General features: G+C 33.3%; 1 protein-coding gene across 3 annotated transcripts; it reads left to right on the top strand.

The window, feature by feature from the left end:
- The first annotated feature begins 1,365 nt into the window (after positions 1–1,365).
- On the top strand, positions 1,366–25,142 carry LOC123556011 (membrane metallo-endopeptidase-like 1). 3 transcript variants are annotated; one of them, XM_053547739.1, is made up of 20 exons: positions 1,366–1,503; positions 2,795–2,857; positions 3,527–5,025; positions 6,401–6,618; positions 7,969–8,148; positions 9,912–9,998; positions 10,496–10,629; positions 12,256–12,355; positions 13,649–13,777; positions 14,008–14,106; positions 14,773–14,850; positions 16,315–16,418; positions 16,575–16,633; positions 17,471–17,522; positions 17,860–17,927; positions 19,761–19,894; positions 20,623–20,688; positions 21,128–21,232; positions 21,641–21,717; positions 24,664–25,142. In XM_053547739.1, the coding sequence occupies exons 3-20, from the start codon at positions 5,016–5,018 to the stop codon at positions 24,761–24,763; spliced, it is 1,800 nt and encodes a 599-aa protein (XP_053403714.1). In that variant the 5' UTR covers positions 1,366–1,503; positions 2,795–2,857; positions 3,527–5,015; the 3' UTR covers positions 24,764–25,142. The 3 variants fall into 3 exon arrangements, 2 of the variants coding, with proteins under 2 accessions (XP_053403714.1, XP_053403713.1); XR_008371636.1 differs by lacking the exons at positions 1,366–1,503; positions 2,795–2,857; positions 3,527–5,025 and having other exon boundaries at positions 5,785–6,618; positions 21,109–21,232; positions 24,664–24,726; XM_053547738.1 differs by lacking the exons at positions 1,366–1,503; positions 2,795–2,857; positions 3,527–5,025 and having other exon boundaries at positions 5,785–6,618.
- Positions 25,143–27,872: the final 2,730 nt, after the last annotated feature.

The following is a 27,872-nucleotide window of genomic DNA, read 5'->3' on the forward strand; positions in this document are numbered from 1 at the left end:
AACTACAACATGTATATCTACAAAAAGGCGGGATATCATATTAGTTGTTATTGATAACTGTTTGATGTAAATAATATAGTATTCGTCTTTAATGATAGACTAACAACATTTAAACTGTTTTAGAACTCTCTCTTGGTATGAGTATATGTAAATGTGAATGCCAGTGTATGTAAGAATTCATTTATAAGTGACGTGACCGGGCTTCGTTTGTAAACGAATTGTGGAGCTCACGGTCATCTGCTGCAGTGCTTGTCCTTGTAGTCGAAGGTTATATGTATGTCCTATACTTATGGTATACACTTTAACGAGATATGATGATTATTACACGTGGAAAAATTAAAAATATATCCCTACGTAGTCTTACCAGCCATCGAAAAACAATTTTCCTGGAAATTAAAGGCCTGGGAAATGTATGTGAAAGAATCGGTATGAACTTTAGTCTCTCTGCAAATACGCTGTACTCAAAAGATCCATTTTTAGGAAAAGAGCTTAAAGGAGCATGTACGAGGAATGGACCGCAATCTGGTATGAGAAAATTATACTTACTTCTAATCTTGGACAAGCCCTAGAAGGAGACCATGTCAAAATTGACGTTAGTTACTTTTGTAAAGTTGTAGCAGAAATATATACCTGACAAACTGAAAGGTTTGCGAAATAGAGGATATTACATGAGTGTCTTTTCATATTGAATTTATTAAACTCGTTGAATAAAATAATAAAAAAAATATCAATTTAATTCAACGAGTTTAATAAATTCAATGTGGAAAGTCACAAATGTAATATTCTTTTTATCACATGTTAGCTTTTCTTGTTGAAACATCAAAAAATCTACTTTCTTCTACTATATCTCCTATACTATATACGACGTCGACATCAAAGCTTTATTACACTAGTGTATTATCATGTTTATGTAATGGCTTTATTACACTCCCGCGACGTCAAACATGTGACAAATTGCTATACGTTGACTACAAGAGGGTGTGTAGTACGCTCAGTTTTATGAATATGGTAAACTCGCTTCTCTTGAATATCTTATGATAGCAATAAAACATTTTTTTTCATAGCCAAAAAAAAAAAAAAAACAACAACAAATGGACCAATTTTAAACACAACATTAAACATAAGCTGATAAAAGTAACCATTTCAATAAATCTATGAATAAAGTAATTGTTTCTGTGCAAAGATAGTACTCGCAATTAACTTTATGTGTACATTTAAAAGGAATACATGTATCAGGAACATTTTGATTCTGTATTAATGCCGTATGTAAGAATTATTTTTCAGTAGAGCTTAATGTTTAGAACTGATATTTTGAATCTGACGGTATTAATTTAAATGACACGGGGGCTAATATTATATATGAATAGTGGCATGTCGCATATAATTTAAGCTTTGAGTATATTTCTGTAGACATTTTAGAAGGTGTACCTTAGAAAATGACTCACACAATCTTGATTTGTTATGTTATTTATTTTGTATTGACGACTGGCAGGGGATACGCACGTATGTTACACTTTTATAAATTATTTAAATTTATTTCTCGGACAGAAAAACAAAATTACTTATTTTCATTGAAATTACACTACCTAAGGCAGTTCGGCACATTCACATGATTTTTGTTTTTCTAAAATGCAGATTTTTATTAAACCCTGATTTTTCTAAACTTAGAATAATCTCAGAAAATAAGAAAGATCGTGTGGTCGATTATTTTGCTAAACTCATTTGAAAAATTTCGACCTCACACAAGATTTCGAATGAGACTGTGGGAAATCACAATTTTGATAACATTTTCGCGAATAGAATTCTTTGCAATGAAGATTTTAATGAACATTCTCACAGTCGTAAATAAACATAAAGCCTATAATATGGTGAACCCTATGCTTTTGAGGTATTTGTCTTGATTAAAAAGATCCGCGCATTTCACGCTTATTTTGAAACATTGTTCGAATCATTTAACGTGACAGAGTTTTGAATATCATATATTAACTTTAGAAACATAGTAACGTTGTCATTGTAATACATTTACTCGACGGTAGCCGTTTACTCAGAACAAATCTCCATTTCCGTACGCCGAATGCAAGCGTTATTGTACGTTTTCCGGACTAATGACATCACGCCATTATTTCCTGTTTATCAAACGTGCAGACTTACCTAGTTTAGTTTTCTATGATAAACATTAATAATGGATGTGGCAACATTTCTACTTAACTTTGTAGCGTAAAGCAAAGCGACATTATAGAATTGTCTTTTTTAATGATATATAATTCTAATATGACTATCAATGCTTAAATTATCACAACGACATTATGTTGACGTCACGTCGACGTGATATTTAGCGTCATATATGGTTCGAGAAATAGCGCTTTCAACTTTGATCAAATATATAGTAAAACACATTTGAAACGAAATGTCACACAGGACAACTGCCTTGATTAATTTATATACACACTGGGTTGAGTGGTTCTATTCCGCAAGACGTATTACCATTTCCGGTCCTTGAGTGTATAAACAAGGAACATGACACCCTACTATTTGGCGCCATGCATGCGCGAAGTAAAAGTCCTATCATATTTGATCTAAATTTGACAATGAAAACATATAAGAATCGAAATAATTGATAGCAAAACCGTGTTTTAATACTATTTATACACGATGTGTGGTTATACGTCGGGTGTAATTAAAAGTTTGAATACATGATTGTTTTTGTTACATGAGATCAAGAGAGTATCAGCAGTATAATCTAATTATCTTGATGATATGTTTTTGACATATAATTTCATTTTGTATCTCCCAGAGGAATCTAGTGATGAAGAAGAAAATGATGATGTTTGCGTCACACCTGGTTGTGTGGTGGCAGGTACGTTCACTTTAAAATTTTAAAACTTTGTTTTGGATGTCTTTACTATTTTTTTCACATTAACACCATTACACGTTTGCTAAGGTTTTATTACAGCTCTTCATCTTTAATGGTGGAGACCACAGCTGCACTCCGACATTATTTCAAGAAAGAGTGTGTGACAGTCCCTAGGTCAGCTTAATGGCCTCCTTGTATGGAGAGATATTCATCATAATAAGGCTCATGGATATATCCTTCGATGATTTTATGACACTGTACATCATCAGTTTATCAAACAACATTTAGATGATTATGCATATGTTTTGTATTTATAATAAATGACTTTCAAACATCGCATTTCTTTGTACTCGACATGTAACGGTTAATATTAATTAGTATTCATTATGTTGTTTTTCATGTATATATCGGAGCAAATATCATTTTCACTAAGTTGTGAAATTTGTAACAATATAGAAGGAAGTTTGATTATATTGTTCTTCTGTCCGAGGTTGTTTACAATGTTGTCTATACTAAAAACAGTTCATACATAACAATCCGTTCTAAAAATAGATGGACGATAACATTACCTGCTTAAAATATTTTTGTTTAAATTTTGTTATCTCATTCAAGATCAATAAGGATTTACAAACGGATGAGTACATTAAAACTTTTCATTTATTTTCATTCTAGCTGCCCGTATCATAAGTGCAATTGATAGAAATGTTAACCCCTGTGACGATTTTTACAACTTTGCTTGTGGAGCATGGATTAAGGAACATGTGATTCCAGAAGATAAGAGTTCGTTTAATGTATTTGCTGAAGTCAGGGACGATGTAGATGTCACGGTCATTGGTAAGCCGAACAAATTTACTTAAAACAAATGGTTGGGCCTATTATAAATTTACCGGTTCATCCTTGAAGCAGTAAGGCACGATCTTAATATCAGTTGAATTGCATGAAGGAAACTTTAGTAAGAGTATATGATCTACACGGGCCTTATTATGATGCTTATATTCTTTGGAATCGAGTACGTAGCATCATACACCGTGATTTCAAAACAAGAAACATGTTTATCTCATTGAAAATAATCATAGAAATAATTCATAATTTAAAATATTCACATAAAAGCATCAGATTATAATTATGTTACATTGTTTATTTGCATTTTATCTGCAGAGAGGAAGACAAAATATTGCTTAATTCTTGTTCATTTCTGCTCGTAATATCGCCTTATTTGACCTTGTTAAAGTAAGATTAAAAAAAAAAACAACAACAACAACATCATATTAGATTTTCACAATCATGCAGCTATCTAATAGGATTTTGAAATAAACGTTCACGATTACCATTTAAACTTGAGTGAAAACATATATACCATACAATAATTGAAAATTTATACCATGTCTTATTTAATGGAATAATGTATCTACCATTCTAGTGACAAGAAAGTTATTTTAAAAGAATAGCAATGATTCAAGTTTTATGAGAAAAGACTCCTAATTCCCTTGATTTCGAGGATAAAGTATGTGAATCAGTTTTCCTAAATATGGTGCCATCATGTGCGACCATATATGAACAAAATATTGATTTAAGTTATCTATATATTAACTGACATATTGTATAACACTTCCAACGTTTGAACTCAATGGATCCTATTTGAGCAGATTTGCTAAGACAAGGCCGACACTATGATTAATTTCTTTTGTGTGTTAGAAGCCTGTTCTTTTACAGTTAAGCCAGTGTAACTGAAGAGTTCATGCATAGTCAAAATGACATTGTGAAAGAGTTTGAGCCAGCATCTGCTCCAAATTCTCTTTTTCTGTATAAAAACTAGTCTGACATTAGCTTTAGATACGATAATTACTGATGAATCGAGAACAGTACCAAAATATTCAATAGTGTTTCTCAAGACTCGTTGTTTAACTTCGTACAAAAATGAAACAAAAATACTTAATTGGATAAATTATGATGTTTAACCAATTCATTGTACTTAAAATGACGACATAATTTATTCGAGCACCAGCGTATTCAAAGGTTATTGTCATTTGATAAAATGAACTTTTTTATGATATTTATGTCTGTTATCTGAATTATACATATTATAACCTTGTTACAAGCTTCTAACAAAGCCACTGATCCAGAAGTAGTCAGGAAGGCAAGAAACCATTACAAAGCTTGCATGGATAAAGGTAGGTCAGCTGTGATAATTAATTAAATAAATCAGTGCACTAGCATTACTTAAATTTACTTTGCAGAAATACATCTCCCCTAAGACGTCTGCTATTTCTATCAACCTTGTCATTGTAAACTCTATGAAGTCTAAGAATTTAATTTATGTGCTTGTGTTCGAGCACCTGTTTGATATGTCCGATATGTAAATTTACTTATCATATAGGCATTTTAAATCTTACAAGACCAGGCGCGTCAATAGTTTCCATATTCACGTGCAAACTACATATCAGGTGCACTCAGTCGTCTGTGATGTTGTGATGTCATTCAATTGCATTTCTGGAGTTATACAGTTATTTAAGGTATATATTTTCATTTCCCCCCTCATCCTACAGATGAGATTGTTGCGATCATACCAGGTGTGTACCATGAAATCTTTATTATTCATGGGGACTATATTTCGTGGATTTCGTAGAAATAACGAACTTAAATCCTAATGAACAAATATTTCAACATATTTTGTCTATTAAATTTGATATCAAAATATTTATTCTACTACGTAAAAGCCATGTCAAAAATTATGATCATGTATTCATTAAATATTTCATCAAAAATATCAAATGCCATCTTTCACTAGATTTTTTATTACTAGACATTTACCTCAAATGTAGTAACTTCTCACAAAATGTATTCAGCTTTAATACAGATTTATATCCATTTATAAATTAGTTGTATATTTAAGAAATAATTTATAGGAAAAGAGTGTTTTAACACTATTTATGCACGATGGGCGGTTATACGTCGGGCGTAATAATTTCACGAGGGCGCAGTCCGAGTGAAATTATTTGTACGACTTATTACCGCCCGAGTGCATAAATAGTCTTAAAACACGGTTTTGATATAAATTATTTCGATTCCAATATGACCGTAATAAACAGTAGATAAAATATAGTAGCGCTCTTTCTTGGTCGCAACAAAAACATTGACTTCACCGCACGTTAACGTGACGTCATTCTAGCGTAACAGTGTTTTAACACAGAAAAACATATTAGAATAAAAGCTAATTTCAAAATGAAATGTCATACATGCGTTTATTATGAAAACTTCCACATTTTTATCTGTCACGCTGTAGTTCAAATAGTCAGTGTGATTTGGCATATTGCCCTAAGCCCTTAACTGTAACATTCGATCAATTTTCTTTTCATCCGCTTCATAAAAACATTTTCATTACATCTATAATAAAGTAACACCACAGTTATATAGCTGAAACAAGATGTTATGTTCACATTACTTCCATAGTCGAAGAATTGTAGCGTTAAGTATCCGCTTACATCTCTGCAATGTATCAAGGATTGCTGTTGATTTCAAAAATTATATTTTTTTTTTCAATCGAAGATAAAGCCGAAGCACTAACACTAAGGACTATCCATCAGTATACAGAAGCATTTGGAGGTTGGCCTGTGCTTGGTTCAAATGATGGTGGAAAATGGGATCCTAACCGGTACAATCTTGAAAATTTGCTAGTTCATTCAAAGCAGCGGGGGACGAGCATGCCACTAATCGAAGTTGGAGTCGTCAACGATATTTTAAATCCAACGAAATATATACTTTATGTAAGTTTTAATATTTATAATGAAATAGGGGTATTACAACACTAACTTGATCTAGCTTGTAGGGAATAATTATTGTTCACTTTTATTACAAAAGATTATTTACAAAACAGAAACGAGTAAAATAGCTTTAAAATGGTTCATTGTCTTACTATAAATAACAATAAAATGCTTTAAAAGCGTTCATTGTCTTACTATAAATAGCAATAAAATGGCACTACCCGTACCAGCAGCGGAAAATGTGCACACCAGCCGGTAATTGAAACGACACGTGCTGAGCAAACCGGACGTTACGTTCAAGATATGATAAAAACATGTTTAGATAATAGCGGAAGTGGTAATTGTCATTCCTTAACTATATTGGCACTCGGGCTAGACCTTTGTGCTCATTGCATATTTTATATTTTTTTAAGGTATCAGATCACTAATAGAGAGCCTCCTTTTTGAAGAGTATTCAATCCCTACCATAAACCTACTTTTACTGCAATTCTTAGTGGGGCGTAGGTTCAAGCACTACTAGGACCAAATTTTTTCCCCCTTATTTTCCTTTTTTCTAGTAAGTTTTTACTTCTTTCAAGACTTATTATTGATTTCTTGTACAAAAATGGAAAAAGTTGAATCTTATAAGCGATTTCTTGGTGTTCAAAGAGAATTTACTACTTAAACAGAAGGGGTAGAGTTACACATCTTTAAAAATATTGAGTTACACACTGTTAAAGTTCTCAATTTTGCTTCCACTCTTAGATTATATATTGTGGAAGAAATTTAGGTAGGTTTTACGTCTGCCCTAAGGTTATTTTTAAATGGAGTAAGCAAAATTCAAAGCAGAAATACAGCATTCGACCTTATTTTTTCAATGTTGAAGTATGAATTCTGTCTCATTAAATCCGTTTACTTCAGGTACCATAGAAAAAAAATGATATTGACATTTTTATTTTGTGTTTTATAATTGTTTACCAATAGTTTGATGTTTCTTTTATTAAAATTAATGGTAAAATGAGTACTCTGCAAGAGTTTTGGATAGTGGCTATCACTTTGAAATTTGTCTCTACTTGAGCTTGAGGAGATACCATAAGTTATACAAAATTTATAAAAAAAAACGGCACGATAAAAGTTGTTTAAAAATTGCAAAATAGTGCAAAACACGGTTACCTTTCAGAATATATCAAGCAAAGGCTATTTTGTAAACATTACTATTAGTGATCTAATACCTTAATGTATATCGAAGAATATAAACACTTTTGTAATAGTAACAAGAAATTGAATAAATGTAAGAATGGCAATTATCAGTAAAGCATCACAATGTCATACCTGATGTCGATCCAATAATCAGTAGTGTGTTGTGGTTTTCAGATCGACCAAGCTTCACTTGGAATGCCTAGTCGAGAGTACTACCTCAAAGATCGATATGACAAAATTCTTATGGCGTACCAGACACTGCTTGAAGAAAGCTATGTTGCCTTCGGTGCTGATCCGACTACTGCTGAAAATGATGCAAAAGATGTTGTTGACATGGAAATAGAAGTTGCTAATGTATATGTACACTATAACGACTTTAGTAGTAAAATCTAGTCATGAACTTAATACCACATATAAAAGAAGTTCTGCAGACAGATACCCATATAACGTCTGAATGATAAATATATTTGATATAGTAATATTATAAACATAAGGCAAACCAAATAGGAAATGAAGGGAAACGGTTTTCCCGCATAATAGCATACACAAAAAATTAATGGAATGGAGTCAATGTAATTTATTTAAAACGTTGTTTTGGTTATTATGTAATAAAACATAAAAGACACCGTGAAGTACAGTTCAATCAAGAAATCCAAAGAATCAAACTTTTATGTAATGCCGGAAGGTTATATGGGATCGAATCACTATAATTGTATAAAAGTATCAAACATATAATTGGCAGTAGCACGTGATAGTATTTTTAAAATATCAGACACGTCAGTATTATAAAGCTATACAATATCTTAGCATAAGCGAGTCGGATATGTTTCTTTCGGATGGGTGCATATCCAAATACTTTTCGTATTGTACAAAAGAATGTCTTTTATTTTATTATAACAATTAAAAACAATGCAAACGGTCCCCATTTCATCTATATTTAACGTGACTGGGACGAGTGATAATGCACACATATGCATTGATTTTTCATTGACGATTGACTTTATGCGGGTATGTTGATCGTTTAACGGATTTAGTTGGAATTCGTACAAAAAAGCTACACCACATTATATGGAATACGTGTGGTGTTCCATAAATACATAGACTGACTTTACAACGTTGTCCCCGTTATGTGCAATTAAATGACATGCCTGCTAGTAAATGTGCGTATTAGAATGGGATGACGTCACAAAGTGCATTTAACAACCATAATAATGCGCTAGAGGCCCAGTCGACGTTTAGCCGTCTTAAATGTAAAATCACCAATAACTGCAATAAAAATTACCTCAACTATCTGAATTATATCTTATAATATCTAAGTGAGTTTCTTCAAATTTAACGTCATTCGAGACTGAAATAAACAATGCTTGTCTATGTATACGTCACAATAATATCTAGAATTCTTAGTGTAAAAATAAACAGTGCAAGAACTCGGTAAAATACCGGCACTAACTTCTGAATCACTGTAGAAATCAAAACTTTTAATTGATCAAACTGAAAACTTACGTAGCTCAATCATCAATTAGCAATATTTTAAGAACTTGATAAGGCATCACAAACCTACAAGTAGTTTGTTGTATGGTTTCCAGAGACAAAATGACAACAAGTCTAATACCTAATACTTCTGCTAATAGAGACTGATATTTTGATAAATTGACTGCTCTTATTTTTTTGAGGATACACTTCATTTTTGGTGAGAAAAGATGATAAGACTATAATTTCAGCGATGAGAAAATGATAGAACTGATTTTGAAAAATATCGTACACAAGGTGGCCGTTATGAAGACGTCATTGACGTGGACCGAGATGTGTACCCTTTACAGAAACAAATGACTATAAAATATATATAAGACAGATATCTCAATTTTGGTACATTTGTAGCAGATGCATTATTTTTTAAACTGATACAAATTTATATGTCTTTATTGGCTTATTTAGAAGTTATCGCATTTGTCTACATATTTTCTGAACAACCGTTTCTATTGTTATATTGTACGATCACGTGGTGCAATGGTGAACCGCTAGCTGGACGCGAGAATTGGTATAGAATATAAATCATGACATAGATGTTTCAAATGTAAAAGCTCAGTGTTATAAAGAAAATAGCTTGTTCACTTTAGATAACACTGCCAAGTGAATTAAGAAGAGATGTTACGAAATGGAAAAACAAAAAGACCATTGGAGAGCTTGGTGATAAATTTCCAGGGGTAATATTGCAGCTAGTTTTAATGTTTAACATACTATAAAAACCTCAGGTCCAAATATACAGACTGGACATTGATATTAATCAAAGCAAATCTGAAGTCCATATTGCATTTTTGTCTCAATCCCCAGTCCATAATATGCATAGTCATAGACCCATGTGTCATGTATTATTTGTGATTTTATATCAAGGTAGACAAGTATTTTTTGATCTAATAATTGGTTTTACCGTCTTTTTGCTGAAACAAAATGTATCAAGATTGTGCCATAAAAGCGGAACCGCGACCTTAATATATCAGAGTCGTTCAATATACATATACTGTTTTGTAAAGAGAGGCATATAACGGTGCTTTTCTATGCTTTGTTGTATGTATTTAGTGGAATATGCGATCTATTTCTTGTGAAGCGGAGTTACATGTTTTCTGTAATACCATGTTTTATAAACAATTCAATTTGTGTATATGCAGTTGACTTTTATAAACAATACTTGTACGCTTTGTAGGTTGACTGGAAAAAACTAATAACAGGCACGATGAAAATTATTGGGATGTCAATAAATGATTCTGAGCCGGTTGTAGCCGTATCACCATCCTTTCTCCAGAAAATTGGTAATGTCATCAGCAAATACCCGTCTAGGTATGTCAACACGTGCTTTGACGTGCATAACCTTACTAGTATTATTTGAAATGACAATATTTTTTCAGATGACAGTAAGCCGGATGGAAGACTGATGGAAAAAATATTTTTATACATAGCAGAAAATCACTTTAGGTACATAAAATATGTATTGTCAATGTCACTGTTATTCATTCATGTAAATTGTTTGTGTGTGCGTGCGTGCGTGCGTGTGTGCGTGTGTTCGGGTAAAGCTTCTTCTTTCAACAATTACTTTTATACAATGCAGAAAATCACTTCGGGTACATAAGACATGTATTGTCAATGTCACTGTTATTCATACACGTAAATTGTATGTTTTGTGTGTTAAGCTTGTTTTTCAACAACTATTCAGTCATATAAACGGCATGGTACAACTTTATAGTGATGTCTCACTGGAGAAGACACGTGACATGATACACCACCAAATCACATTACGCTGGCACCTGACTAACCAGTCCTAGTTCTATCCTCTCAATGCGGTGAATGATTCTTTGATAACCTTTTTTACCAACATATAACTTTTTACGAATTAAAATCTAACAAATGGAGATATTGCTTATATCTAAAACAATAATCCTTTAAGTGCGCTTAAAGTGGTCAAGTACATATAAATGACCAACTACTCAGTTGCATTAGACTATTTTTATGCCCCAGAAGGTGGGCATAGTAAAATCGCACTGTCCGTCCGTGTGTGCGTGCGTGCGTCCGGTAAATTCTTGTCCGGGCTGTAACTCTTCCATCGATAAAGGGAATTTGAAATAACTTGGCATAAATGTTCACCATAATGAGACGAAGTGTCATGCGCAAGACGCAGACCCCTAGCTCCAAGGTCAAAGTCACACTTAGAGGTCAAAGGTTAACATGGTCTGTTTCGTGTCCGGTCCATAACTGCCATCCATGAATGGATTTTGAAAGAACTTGGCATAAATGTTTACCATAATGAGACGACGTGTCATACGCAAGACCAAGACCCCTAGCTCTAAGGTCAAGGTCACACTTACAAGTCAAAAGTTAATAGGGTATATTTCGTGTCCGGTCCATAACTCTGCCATTCATTAAGGGATTTTGAAATTACTTGGCAAAAATGTTCTCGATAATGAGATGACGTTTCTTGAGCAAGCCCCAGACCCCTAGCTCCAAGGTCAAGGTCACACTTAGAGGTCAAAGGTTAACATGGTCTGTTTCTTGTCCGGTCCATAACTATGCCATTGATGAAGGGATTTTGAAATTACTTGGCATAAATGTTCCTTATAATGAGATGAGGTGTCATGTGCAAGACCCAGACCCCTAGCTCTAAGGTCAAGGTCACACTTAGAAGTCAAAGGTGTTTCTTGTCTGGTCCATAACTCTGCCATTTATCAAGGGATTTGAAAATAATTTGACACAAATGTTAACCATATTGAGATGTGTCACACTCATGACCGAGGCCTCTTAGGTCAAGGTCACAAAATGATATGTGATGTTTTGCAAATACAGCTGTGGCATTCTTAGGCCTACTTAGGGGGCATTTGTCACCAATAGTGACAGCTCTTGTTTTCAGATAAATTTACGCACCTTGATAGAATGATTCCGTGTTTGTGTTGAAATAATGCATTTCTCTTTTAGGGTGATCGCTAACTACATTATTGGGAGTGTGGTAATGGATGGCAAAGTAATATTTTACCTTCCTCAAATATTTAAAGATATACAGCATAGATATCAGCAGGTATGGGCTACAAAAATGATTTATGTAAAATCAATTAAATGAAGAAGTGAATGAAACTTCTAAGGTTATAGCCAAAATTACAAAGCTTCAATTATGATTTTATGAAGAAAAAATGTGGCATCCAAATAATTCTCCGATATTACCCTAACATAATTTCACTTGGACCACTTGCATGGGGTTTTATACAGCGTCACTGTTATATCGCTCTTCTCGACTAACAATGAACAACATGGGGCCGGTGGTCTAGTGTGACTGTCAATCCAGAGGTCCGGGGTTCGAATCCCGGTCCAGGCACTGGATATTTCTGAGATGCTCTTGAGTGTCTCTCGCCTAATTAGAGGCCTGTACTGGTTCTTCGGAGGAAAGACGGCTTCGCGTGTATCGGTGTTATACACCGGGCACGTTAAAGAACCAGACTGTCTATTCGCAAAGAGCTAGGCTAAGTGAGCCGGACACGTCTGTATCTAAAAAGTTCTCTCTGTCTTTCACTCTATCCGTTTGGTCAGATCGCTCTGCGTCTGTACTAGTCGAGGCTGAATTTCGCGCCCTATGTGGCTGCGTTTGGTATATGTAAAGCGCCTTTGAACGTGTTTATCATGAAAAGGGCGCTATATAAATCTGGTATAATAATAATAATATCTTAAGGTAATTGACCCGTAATGACAATCGGCAATTTACGTGACATTACGTAATAACCCGATACTACTGCGGCATTTTCCGGCTGTTGATGAAGCTTGTATGAGCAACCATACGGAAAATGCCGAAGTCAAATACTGAGAATACGTAACCGCACGGAAATAGCCGATATTCATTACGGGTCCACTACCTTAAACGTTTTATTTAGTCTGGAACAATATTTCTAAAATTATATATCATTTAAAATATTTATTTTTAATATGCTGCTTACCTCTGTCTGAAAACTGTACATGTAGATAAATGGGAATTGCTTGCATGAAACACTGAGGCATGCACATTTTGTAAATTTCAATGAACACAACAAAATTAATAAATAATAGAAACATATAGAGGTCACCCATCAAATATAATCAGAAATTTTGAGGTTAATTGTTAGTATAAATGAAAAATATTTACGTTTTCTATGATCTAGGTAAATATCAAATGGGAACTGTGACATTCAATGTCGCAGTCAATTGATTTACATCATTTTCTATTCGTAACTGTATCTAACATAAAACAATAAGCACGTTTGTTAGTATCAGCATTTTATATTGCACATGCATCTGTCGCTTACGAAATAGTGTGCTCTTATTTTCGATGACCTTTGTCCATCAGGTTTTAAGTGGAACTACACAAGAGTCAGCCAGGTGGCAGAAATGTTCCAACAATGTAAAGCTCGTGTTTCCAGAGGCTGTCGGACGACTATTTGTTGAAGAAAAATTTAGAACAGGTGCCAAAGAAAATGTAAGCTTTAATAATTGTAATGCCTGTTTATGATTTAATATTAAACGTAATTTTCGAGAAAATAACTCTCACTGATGAATTCTAAACACATATCATTTTCTTTCAAAAATATTTATTGATAGAAATACAATGAACTTTAAAACAACTCATCCGTAGCTTATGAATGCAATACTGCGGTACAGTAAGTTTTATAGTTAAACTTATTATTACGGGTCGACTTAACTTTTCAGGTTCTTGAATTAGTTGACAACCTGAAGAAAGCCTTCAAAGGAATGGTAGATGAATTAACTTGGATGGAAGACAGCACAAAACAACTTGCAAAGGAGAAGGTAAAAAAAATGCAATTCTGATACAAAAGCAATGAATACAAATGTTCATGTTTAAAGAAATACTAGATAATTTATATAATTGTCTTTACTTCGTTTATATACCAAAAGAGCATCCCTCATATTTTGTTTCTGTAAGAATAGATCTATTACACGCACTGGTACGATTTATGTCCTGAATAACGTTAATCACGCGTTAATCAAAATATATGACTAATATCATGATCATTGTGTTTTAACAAAAAGTGAATGGCGATTTTCATGAGAATTTGGACAACGCCAACACAGACATTCCTAAATACCAGAAAATCTATAAAAAAAAGTCTGGTTCAAAGCTGGCTTTCGTGCATTGGAAAGTGTATAGCTCATGGATGGCTTAAATTATCAATCGTCAGAGTGAAGAAATTGAATGACACAACGACGTTTAGAACAAAAATCATCGGTTTCTTACAGATTCATACCTGTTTTTATGCCTAGTGATTTTCATAGAGCTGTTGCAATGCACAACTTTCAATTATAGTTAATCATACAATAAAGTATATATATTAACAATCTCTATGATTTTTCAAGTCATTGCAATCGGCAAAATATTTACTGCGATTATTCCCATCATAAATGTTCATGCAACAATACCATTAAAGACTGTGACTATTACGTTTTATTTTACAGGCAGATGTTATGGAGGCAATGATTGGTTACCCAGATCTATTATTCAATGATAGTGCTCTTCATTCCAAATATGAAAACGTAAGTTGCTATGTTAATAGATCTAAAGCAAAGGATAAAATGCCCTTCAAAAATATATGTTAAAGGCCTAGATTTTGGCAGTGGGCCAAGGGATTTCTGTCTTCACCAGCACAGTTGGGGGCCAATGACCATCACAGTATGGTTCCAATAAACAAGGGTCAATGTTTATTGGAGAGTCAGTCTACCTTACAAGTGTATCAATTAGTGAGAAGGGGAAACAATGTAATTTATTTTAAATTGATATATAATTGCAAACTTTTAAAGTTATACTAGGTTGTTTTTTTTTTGCATTTCTATGTAAAGAAAAATATTTGTTGATCAAACACAATAATAAGACAATCAGAAACTTATTTTCACAATAATGAAATAATGATAAACTTACTTAAAGAAATATGCAAGTTTTTATTTTTTCAAAGTCTGTCTGGAGAATTGTGATATTTCAGAAAAATTTGACTTTCACAGCTTGCAGAATACTGTAAATAACATTTGTCTAAAAATTGAAAACAGTATGTGCATTTTAAAGTTACAAAGCAAAGCATGAAAAAAGTCACTATTGGCAATATAATGAAAATGAAAATTCAGTATGGAACACAATAATTTGAAGTTCAAATAATGTTGATTACATGAATACAAGAAACCCAGTTTCCAATTAGAAAAATATTGTTTGTCAGCACAAAGAACTCATGAAGTTTTCACTATACTTGTGTTTTATTATCATTATTATTTTCAATATTATTACTGTATCTTTAATCATCCTTTATGTAATATAATAATAATAATAATAATAACATTAATAATAATTATTATTATTTATTTATTATTTTTATTATTATAACATTAAAGTAATAGTTATTATCATCTATATAATATCAAAATAATAATTAATATTATTATCATTCCACATCGCTGAAGAAAAATTAATTTCTTTCAACTCCACTGCACACATCTTCATGGTCTGGAGGTCCCTGCTGTGCTAATTGCCCTCTAATCAGTTACGGTTACATAATCGCTGATAAGCAGCAGATAAGATGGGAGTTGTATATTGGATTTGGGGGGGGGGACACTTATATAGTAGTGAATCTAGGCCTTTAAATATATAACCACCATTGTTTTATTCTATATTAGGGTTAAGTTTTGCCTCAGTTTTGATTATAATGAATACTTGAATGTCAGTATTGTCCAGATATATGAATACGTATTTTTTGCTAATTACAAGTTACTTAGAATAGTCAAGAGGTATAAATTTTGACCATCAAAGAAGTACTTGCGCGATAATCGATCAAACGTATTGGTAAAATAAAATTTCATCTTTTTCTCCCTATCTCTCTCTTAGCTCGCTTTAATAGATAATTTATTATGATACAAATAATGTAGGTGAAAATGATAGTGTAATGTAAATTCCCATCTTACAGGAGTTATGAATTCTGTCAAGATATGTATATATTTACATGTACGCCATTTTAGGTGACGGTATACATTGATGATCCATTGAGAACTATTATCAATGCAGGCGAAGCTGCAGTGATTCGTGGACTTCAGAAACTACGAAAAGTCGTTGACAAAACCGAGTATTGCTTTTTAACTCATCTTTGTTTTCATTTAGTGATAAACTGTGTTATGATTTATTAAATATCTTAATAATGAATATGTTTTTCATTCCTGTGTCTAACATGAAACAAAACAAATATTGAAGAAAACAAACTGTCAGAAAAGGTTTATTTCAGGTGGATGTCATCCGCTGCTGATGTGAACGCCTTCAACCTAATTTTCAGGAATCAGATCCGTAAGTTTCAACTTACAAACAAAACGGACAAATATATTCGTCCGAATATAGACACACTAGAATACTAACATCACCTTAAAAGAAAACAAGACCAAAAGTCCATATCTGAAAATATATAAACATTGATAGAAACATAAAATAAACTAGTTTGCATATACTAAAAATACTATACATGATGTTTAAAATAGTCCACATGTTATACATGTAAAGCACTAAGATCTGATTTTTTCAAACGACTGTAATTGTATGACATTTACTTGTGTATGTAGAGCTACATTTACCATTAAATGTAGTTAAGTGACTTTTTTTTCTACATTTTAAGTAAATATCTGAAGTTAAAACACTTTCGTAAAAGATGAGCATTGTATATCATTGAAAGACGATAAAACACATTCAAAATGTTGCGCTTTCCCTTAGCTGATGCAAACATGGTAGGACTTGCGTTTATAATGACTCTGTTGAATGGTTATTCTGTTATTATTGATGAAATTGTTTGAAGTTTACCACGATTTTTGATTTTCGTATCCTATTTTCACGGCCCATTTCATATAAAGGATGTTTGTGCGACATTCCTTACATGTGCAATACAAACCTTGTTTCAGAGGTTAATTTCTGCACTATACACCATAACTCAAAGCTAATCAAGTTGAGTCTGGAAGCACTTCAAACCGATCGTTACACAAAGGAATCCATTCATTGTTGAATTTGTTGTTAGAACTCTGGGAAAAGAACTGATGATTAAAAGGGTAAAAGAAACTAAATTAAATCCTATTTTGTTATTATAACAGTGTATTAAATAGTTCGATGTATTCCAAGAAAGACTTATTTTTATTTCAGTGTTTCCTGCAGCAATACTTCAGCCACCTTATTATTCATATGAGCAGCCTGAGTAAGTTTTAAGCTTCATCATATTGAAATCCACATCGACTTGTAAAATAAGCCAAAAAGCTTATGATGCGCTTATAACAGACATAGTTTACTTTTATATCCGTAAACTTTCATTTATTACTAAATTTTTATTAATTGTAATATGGAAACAATGTTTTATCTGCGTTGATGTTCTCACTCTAAGACACAGAATCACTTCAAATGATAGCTTTTTATTGCATAATTATAATTTCTGTTTTCATTGTTTTGAATTATGGAATTGTATTATATCATCATATTAATATTAACTTTTGCTTTTATGTTCGAACTAAACTACAGTAAAGTTTTTAATGAGACAGGTATCTGAATTATGGTGGTATAGGATATGTGATTGGACATGAGATCTGTCATGGCTTTGATGATCAAGGTATGACTATAGAACAACTTAGAACTGTTAAGGAGACGTCCGTGGTCGAATGGTTGTGTTGGCCGACTTCTAATCTTTAGCACCTCAATGATATGGATTCGAAATCTCATTAGTGGTGAAGAATTCTTTATGTGAGGAAATCCTCAGCTGGCTCTTTATTTCTAACCTACCTGTACGAACATAGGACCTGTTTTACAGCTGTAAAACGTCTGAAAAAAGACCTGTTTTGAAATTACAGCTGTAAAAGACTAGTAAATGGAGAATTACCAGAAATACAGTTGAAATTTACAGGTGTACAGGTCGCAAAAAGACAGTTGTAAAAATTTTAGTTCAAAGTTACAGCTGTAAAATGGTCATGTCTAAAAATTACAGCTGTAACATTTTTTTGGAGGGAAACATAAGTACTGTCAGCCATCTTTAATGCATTTTGGCGGGATATAACTGAATTTCACAGAGACACCATATAATCTAAAATATTGGAATTTTAGCCATTAAGAATAAGTGCAAATGTTTAATTATCTAATACAGTTGTAAGGGGACATGTGTAAGCACATGCATTAACAATTTACTCTTTATTTGAAACTGATAAGTTTAAAGGATATAATTACAAGATTGTCATATGTTTTCATGACATAGAAAGTTTTATAAACAAGATATGATGCATAGTTTCTACTTTGTATCCTACTCTTTAATTTTGCAATTGCTATACTAGAAACATATTGTTCTTTACTTACTAGATCATTTATTTTGCCATTTGTGTAGTAATTGCTACCTTTTCTAGAGAACTACAATTCATCCTAAAACTTTTTGTACTTCTGCTTTCGTCCCTTAAAATAATGTTCTCTTTTTCACACCTGTTATATTTCTACAGCTGTAACTTTTGGGCATATTGACAGCTGTAACATTTTCATTTTTACAGGTGTAAAATTGAAATAATCATGACTGTAATTTTGAACAAATATACAGGTCTTTTACAGCTGTAAAATTTCGTACAGGAAGTGTCTGTTCATACCTGAAATAATATTTGGTAGGACATCTGGGGTTTCCTTCATCATCAAAAGTTGGAAAAGTCGTCATAACACTAAAGTGTGTCGCTTTGACTCTTTAGCCAACAAAAGTCAGTAAAGTAAGACGTGTTTGCCATAAACTAAACGAAAGAGGCTAATGTCAATCATTACTTTTAAATAGCATATAAATAGTTAACCAATACATTAATAGGGAATCGATCCGACTTCGCGACGAATATCGGGATCGATCCCTCTACGGTAACATGCGATATACCGAATGAGATATATACTATTGAATTAATTAAAAAATGTGTCCTTCCGGCACGTGCACAGAGCGTCTGACTTCGTATTTTTGGAAGAATACGCTCTTTCCTTGTACCTTATAAGCGTCCACATAACTTGTCCGAACCACAACGTCTTGCGCATTAGTACAATTATGGGCAGTGTTGTTTTTATTCCAAAATCTACATAGAGAATCGATCCCTCTACGGTAACATGCGATATACCGAACGAGATATTTAATATACCGAATGAGATATTTACTATCGAATTTGAAAAAAAAGTGTACTTCCGTGCTGTTATTAGACAGTTCTTTTCAAATCTTATGGGATGAATTGACGTCGGATCGATTCCAGATATTTCATATTAAACAGCACATGTAGACCTAAAATCAAATCGTCGTATACTTGATGATAAGATATAATAGTTAGCATTTGAGTTAATTCTTCAATGTGTTTTAACATATCTTCTAAACACTGTTTATCTAGTCAAATTATCTGTAAGTTAACTTACCAGACGTGTAACTAATTTTAATTACGTACAATAGGTCGAAATTTTAACAAGTATGCTGGAATGATAAACTGGTGGTCTGACAATGATTCGGCTAAGTACAAAGATCGGGCACAGTGTATCATTGACCAGTATGATAACTTTACAGTACCAGGTACGGACGGAACGAAGGTAGGTGCGAATGTTATCATTTATTTTAATGTAATATAAGTTTATTTCATGAAAGCATCTCAATATCAAGATCTTGATACAAAATAGAAGAAAGAAATGGTCCAATGGATAGTAATAAGTATCGTATCCTCCTGGTATCATGTAAGGCCGTCAGAGTGAGAACAATTAAACGATTATTTGAAATCGAAGAATAAAATGATTTTAAAACTATGTATTATATCATTATCTAAGAACAATGAACATTGATTCTTTATGTTTCTCGTTTTATAATAGAAAACTTTCTAGTGTTAAAAGGAAATAATCAGATGCGAACAGTTGACTGTTATAACGGCTGTTTTTTCTATTATTTAAAAATCATTCAACAAGTTGTATTAGTGTTTATTTAAAAATTCATATACGCTAGAAATAAGCTGCAACAATTGATTTTACCGTACCTCAGTATCTGTAGCATTAATAGCTTACTTCGTGTATGTTTGTAACGGTGCTTAAGTAAACAGCAGTATGCGATCAGTTAGGATTAATACTTGTTACTTGAAGAGTAATAGTAACTTACTGCAATTGTGTATAAATTGACAAAATTTGTACATTTCAAAGCAACAATATTTACTTTAAAAACGTTTATTAAATGGCTCGGGTGGGAAATCAAAGCGTCACTCTTTTATTCAAAATACTAAATGGCAAACATTAACTTTGTCATCACCAATTATTGTTTGTCCTTTCTTTTACAGTTAAATGGTAGACTAACAATAGGAGAAAATATTGCAGATAATGGTGGAATCAAAGAAAGTTTCAAGGTATTATTTCTTTCGCGTATGAAAATGATATACTACGTTCTTTATTTCATTATAAAAGTAACGCCGAAACTGCATTTTATTATTTCATCTAAAAAAAAATTCTTGATCTTACCTTTGAAATTTATTTTGACACCATCTATGAAAATTACTTCATTCTTGACATAATTGTAAAGAAATGCAGTACACGTGAATGTGTTTGCAACGCAGAAACGTTGTCCGACATCAAATGTGAATTATCAGAAATCTGTCTCATTTTAATTTACAGTAAATCACACTTGATGAAACACTAATGTATAACTTTGAAATTACATAAAGTCGTCCGATAACCAGATCATGTTATTACAGTAATGTTCATTCAGCACAGCATTTATTTCTGTTAGAAAACTACTTTAACACTTTTCTTCCATGCATGATTTTTAGTTCATATTGTTCTTACCAGGCGTATCGCGAATGGTTGAAGACAAACCGACATGGCAAAGAAGAGCAAAAACTACCCGGGCTGAACTATACACCTAATCAGTTGTTGTACCTAAATGCCGCACAGGTATGCACAACACAGAATAAAGTATATATTGCTTGTTATCATCCGCAGTATGTTGTACTCAGATCAGCCCTTGTAAAGACAAAATTCACTTTGTATACAATTCTGCAATTAATATTTTGCTCAATTTAATCAAACACGAGTCAGCCTCGTGCAAAACAATACCGGAGGTAGCTATGCCTCAGAGGGGTTTGACAGTTCGAACTCATGGCGGGAGACAGACGGCTTACCCGATAATTGTTGTTCCTCCCCTGATGCTTTTTCTTAGTAGATATACAATAAAGTTAATGTACCAGGTAAGTTTTATTAAGAAAATGATCACAGAAGTAAACCATGCGCTGCTTTCAGAAAGTATAATGCCGCTATAGCAGGATTAAATCTAACAACAATGAACTTTCTGTATTTTCTTAGGTATGGTGTGATGAAACAAGAAAAGAAGAAAAACTCAAGAGAATATACACAGACTCTCATAGCTATCAAATGTTTAGGTATTGCAATAAGTACATACTTTATAACATAAAGTAAACTAAAATATCATTTAGTTTGAAAACTTTTGATAAGTACTGTTTAAACAAACTTCTAGTCACACGTGTTATACTATAATAAGTGCCAATCACTTGTAAGTATGTGTAATTTAGGTATTTTGTAGAAGTATTGTCAATCATCTGTGCTTGTCAGAACGAAATATTTCACCAGCAATGTTCACAAAGAATGAATAGTCATAGATTTGATATCAATCATTATCCAGAAACTACTACTAATGTTTCTGAACATTTTAATTCTCAAGGACATACTATCCAGGATTTCTCTTTTATGCCCATTGATAAAGTAACTAATCCTTGGAAAAGGCTTTTAAAAGAGACTTCCTGGATGTACCGTTTGGGCACTGTGTCTCCACAAGGAATGAATTCAAAAATTCTGTATTAATGCCTTTCTGAAATACTTGTTATATATGTATATATGTATATTTTATTACTTGTATGTATTCCATAATCAGTTTTTACTGGTGCCATTCCTTAATCATTGCACTTATACTGCATTTTTTCACCAGTTTTTATGTATCATACTATGATCCTGTTTATGATTTTTACGCCAAACTCTTTGTTCAATTTTGACGTTGTCGTCATCGACGTCGTTTGACGTTGACGTCACTTCCTTTGTTATGTTTATTTTGAACCCTGAAGAAGGCTGATGTAGCCGAAACGTTTGTTAAAAATAAAGTGACTTGTTTTTAAAAAGTTTTTGTAGTTTTGACTACTTTTAATACTTATATTTTAAATATTTAATCAGAAATTAGAAACTCAAGTATGATTAAATCCCATACTGAACATTCTAAAAGTAATCAAAATGTCGGACCAAAAGTTTGTTTCTTTAGGCTACTGGCATTTACAATAACATGATTCATCTTGTCAGCTAGTAAAAATTATAGTTTTAACCCTAAGACTGCCAGAGGGCCACTTTTGTGGCCCGACTAATGTACCAAATTTGCCAGAGGGCCACTTTTGTGGCCCGAAACCCGTTCAGTTTGGGATCGATGTAGAACGTTTATTTCAGTATTTTATTGCTAAAAAAGAAGATTTGATGAAATGTAAATAATTGTTATTTTGCACATTATTGACGTCATTTCCGCCGTGACGTCGACTACGTGAAATTTCGCGCCGTAAATATTCAATTACGTTGATAATTGAACGTGTCTATGTAGCTTTATCTGATCCTGTATACCTAAAAATTACGTGAAAACAAAATTTTTGGCACATTGAGCCCTTGTTTATACTGTCTTGAATGAAATGCGTAATTATCTAACGTATTTAATTTGTATGATATATATTGTACGAAACAATTTATTTGTTCTTAGTTCTGAATTGGATTTGCGCCTTCACTGAATATAGACGGTGAAGTTTGTATAACTATGGTATGTTTTCTACCCTACAATTGTATAACACATGTATGAACGTTTCATTTGCTGTCTTAAAGCATTTTACTTGCATGTTAGTTATTTCATATTTTTTTCCATCCTGTAAAATTAGGTTAATCATACACTTTGTTACAACAAACTACATGTTTGTTGGTTTACTGCCTGCTTGAAATATTGAAGCGCGGGCAGAACTATTTCAGATCAGAGCATATTCCATATGACGACAGTATTTGAAAAAAAGAAAAATTATGATAATTGAAGTGTACGTGGAAAGACGTTACACACCTAGACATGTATAATATCATCAGCGTAACATTTTTCAAAATGGTAAACATATGGATCGAAGTGTTTTCCGCCGGAACGAAAAAGTAACATCAATGCTGCTGATGAAAGTGGCCCAAAACATATGCCAGAACGTTATGCTAAGCATACGTTTATTTCACATTGATGTACACAATTAACATGATGATAAAATATGTGACAAAGACGAACAAGTAACAAATTGATATTATGTTGATGACAAAAAAAAAATATGTATGTTTATACGGTACCACCTGAATTATTACTAGCCCACCCGCTTAGCTCAATAGGTAAGAGCGTTGGTCTACAGACCTGGGGGCCGCGAGTTCGATACTCGGGCGGGCGTATGTTCTCCGTGACTATTTGATAAACGACATTGTGTCTGATATCATTAGTCCTTCGCCTCTGATTCATGTAGGGAAGTTGGCAGTTATTTGCGGATAACAAGTTTGTACTGGTACAGAATCCAGGAACACTGGTTAGGTTAACTGCCCGCCGTTACATGACTGAAATACTGCTGAAAAACGGCGTTAAACCTACATCAAACAAACAAAACTGAACCATTACTTCCACGTTTATGTTTCTAAAGTTCAGCCTGCACCCTACCCCGAATTCACTTTTCTTTAACTTTTAAATTTCGAACTTCGATTAACAGCGAAAAACTCCATGAATAAGGAATGGCAGTTTTAGCAGATAATAAATGAGACAGTTTCTGTCTGAGTTCCGCCGGCCACTACATTAAAGTTACATTTTTAATCATGATTAGAGTATAAATGATGGGGAAATGAACTTTGAAATGTAGACAAACAAAATATTTCAATAATTTTCTAACACCACAGACAAATAAGAAATCATTTCCAACATACACAATTACTCGTTGTGTATACCAAATATATCAAATTTAGATAAAATTGGTTGTTAGTTTGCACAATGATTAAAAACGACACATATATAGGGAAGACGGTGTTAAAATGTTTATCATTGTCTAATAAAATAAGCTTCTACATCTAGTCAACCCAACAGCTGTTGAAGGATAAATATACATATTCATTACAGTAAACAAAGACAGATTACAAATTTATAAAGTATAGTCATCTTTTGACATGAGATTTTGTATCCTTTTATAACTTAAAATTGAAGGTATACATTGGGTATAAGCAGCACATATTTATGATACATTGTACTGAGTAAATCTTCTAATGTTTTTCTAAAATATTAGAGTGATTGGTCCACTACAAAATTCGGAAGAATTTTCGATAGCTTGGAATTGCCCAGCAGGTTCCTACAAGAATCCACCAAACAAGTGCACAGTGTGGTAGACGTAGAAGACAACAGAACGGATGACGACCATGTTTATAATGTTTATACAACATCTGCATTGACTTGTTATTGAATAGATTTTGCACTTAATATAATGTGTTTAATTATTACTTTCGTATTACATTAGATTCAAATATGGATTTAACAAATATTAAAGGGACTGGACTCAAGATTTTGGTTGAAAATGATCTTTTTTTAAAATTGAGATTTGGCCATATGATGAACATTAGAACATGAGTTTTTGATTTTAAATTATCTATAAAAATAGAAATTTCAAAAGTAAAAGCAGTTTGCTTATGGTGCTTGATATGACTTTCTAGAACATGTGAATTTAATGGTCAAGGAAGGAAAGGATTTGACATCTGTGGGTGGAATGAAAGACTAATCTGTTTTATTATACCTCACTTTTGTCTACAATGATAAAATCCCATTACCCATAAAAGAGATATTATGACTATCAAACACATTTTCAGACTTTTTGCCACGTGACCGAGCGAAAGTGACTGTCAGGTCATGTGACCGCGCTGATATTTTGAATGTCATATAAGGGCAAATAACTGCTTCAATGTTTTCAGCCAAATCATGAAATGATTGCCTCCCTTGTACACATATAGTAGTGACGTCACTGTTTAATGTGTAAACAGACGATTCAGACAAAAATTAAAACAGTTGAATTAATTGAATTAAAAACTTTTTTTTATACTTTTTTATGTACTTAATTTTGTTCGGTATAATAAAATAAATATCATATGGCAGCGTGTGTGACATTGATATTGTCAACCCTCGAAACAGAATGTCACCACTCGGCTTTCGCCTCGGGTGACATTCTGCCCTCGGGTTGACAATATCAATGTCACACACGTTGCCATATGATATTTATATATTATCGGACACTATATAAATATCATATGGCAGCTTGTGTGACATTGATATTGTCAACCCGAGGGCAGAATGTCACCCGAGGCGAAAGCCGAGTGGTGACATTCTGTTTCGAGGGTTGACAATATCAATGTCACACACGCTGCCATTTGATATTTATTTTATTATACCGAACAAAATGTTAAAAAATGTTTTTAATTCATTTAATTCAACCATCCTCATGAACAAGTTCAACAAGGTAAACAAAATATCACATTGAATAGTGACGTCACTACTATATGTGTACAAGGGAGGCAATCATTTCATGATTTGGCTAAAAATTTGAAGCAGTTATTTGCCCTTATATGACATTCAAAATATCAGCGCGGTCACATGACCTGACAGTCACTTTCGCTTAGTCACGTGTCAAAAAAGGTTGAAAATGTTTTTGATAGTCAAAATATCTCTTTCTCGGGTTATGGGATTTTATCATTGTAGACAAAAGTGAGGTATAATAATAACGCTTGTTATTCAAAACCCGTGAAAACGTGACAATATTATCGTTTCAAGACTCATTAACTTCAAACGTTTGTAACATTAATAAATTAAACACTTAGAAAGAAAATAATCGTGATAAATTAACACAGTAGGGAAAAAAGAAACTGTAAAAGTAACTTTCATTTAGGTATAAAATACACGGTACATGGTGATATTCAAGTACACATGGAAACCGTCGGACTTCATAAACTTTTAACACGATCATACATGTCTTGCTAAGATGATGACTACTAACGTACAATTATTTCAGAACATTACATCTGTAAAAACGTTTTCTTAATCCAAAGCAATATTTTTAAGATTTATCGAAATGACCGTCTACTAATTGTTCTTTCTCCACATATTACTTATGTTTAGGTGATAAAACATACATGGAGGTTGCAATGGCAACCGAATGCAGCCTTAGGCATGAAATCCTTTAAAGGGTTTAAGAGATTCAGAGCTCAAGTCTTTGACCTTGAGTTATGACCTTGTGCTAACTTGGCTGACTCGTGAGTTCTGCATATCGCCTTGTTGAGATGATCATATGACCCAAGTTTCATAAAAATCCTTCAAGAGATTTTGGAGATACTTACCGGACACCAAATGGAAGGCTCACACCTTTGACCTCGGGTTGTGACCTTGACCTAGCGTCGACATGGCTGACACATAAGTTCTGCACATCGTCTTGATGAGGTGATCGTTTGACCCAAGTTTCATGGAAATCCTTCAAGGGGTTTAGGAGATACAGAGCGAACACAAAGTGTTACGGACGGACGGATGAACGGACAGATACCATTCCTATAACCCCACCACTAGTGGTGGTAGATTAAAAATAAAATTATGCTTTTCCTTAGCATTTACGATTTGCAGCGTCATTATAACCTTGACCTTTAACCTACTGACTTCAAAATCAATAGGGGTCATCTGCCGGTCATGACCAACCTCCCTATCAACTTTCATGATCCTAGGCTCAAGCGTTCTTGAGTCATCATCCGGAAACCAATTGGTCTACATACCGACCGACATACAGACCGACCGACCTATATCTGCAAAACAATATACCCCTCCTTCTTCGAAGTGGGGATGTGGGGGGGGGGGGGGGGGGGGGGGGGAGCATAAAAATATTTACTAAACAAAAACAACATACGTAATAACGGCAACTTTATGACAACTAATCATACCTTTTCCCCAGCAAATACCTAATACAGTAGATCATAGTATAGGTATATTGATTACTGGACCAGTAGCCACCGTTGACAATTACACATTTGCCGCCCAATATAGGGCTGTGGCATGCTTGCTTGGTCAGTCTTATGATGGCTATATTATTGTGTAACTCCATTATTATGTAACTCCAGAATCGAGGATGCTTAAGCGGGGGTCGTATGTTACAGTATGTAGGCCTACTTGGTCACGGAAGGGGAGAATATGTGTCTTGTAGTCAGTTAGTCAGTCAGTGGAGCGCTTGCTCTATAAGCGAGGGGTCACAGGTCCCAGACTGACTGCACATTTTATTTTCAACCTGTGGCATATATGCACCAACTTTAATTAAAATTTTTACTGTATTGCCAAATTATTTGGACTACGGCTTTAATGAGATTCTTTTTACCGAGCCACTTCTAAGGCCATATTCCTTCTTCCATATTGCCTAGAAAGAAGTTAAGAAGTTCAGTTGAGTTCAATTTTAAAGTTCTGTTTCTTGTAAATGCA

This window comes from Mercenaria mercenaria, chromosome 7, assembly GCF_021730395.1.
Source record: "Mercenaria mercenaria strain notata chromosome 7, MADL_Memer_1, whole genome shotgun sequence".
Lineage (NCBI taxonomy): Eukaryota > Metazoa > Mollusca > Bivalvia > Venerida > Veneridae > Mercenaria > Mercenaria mercenaria.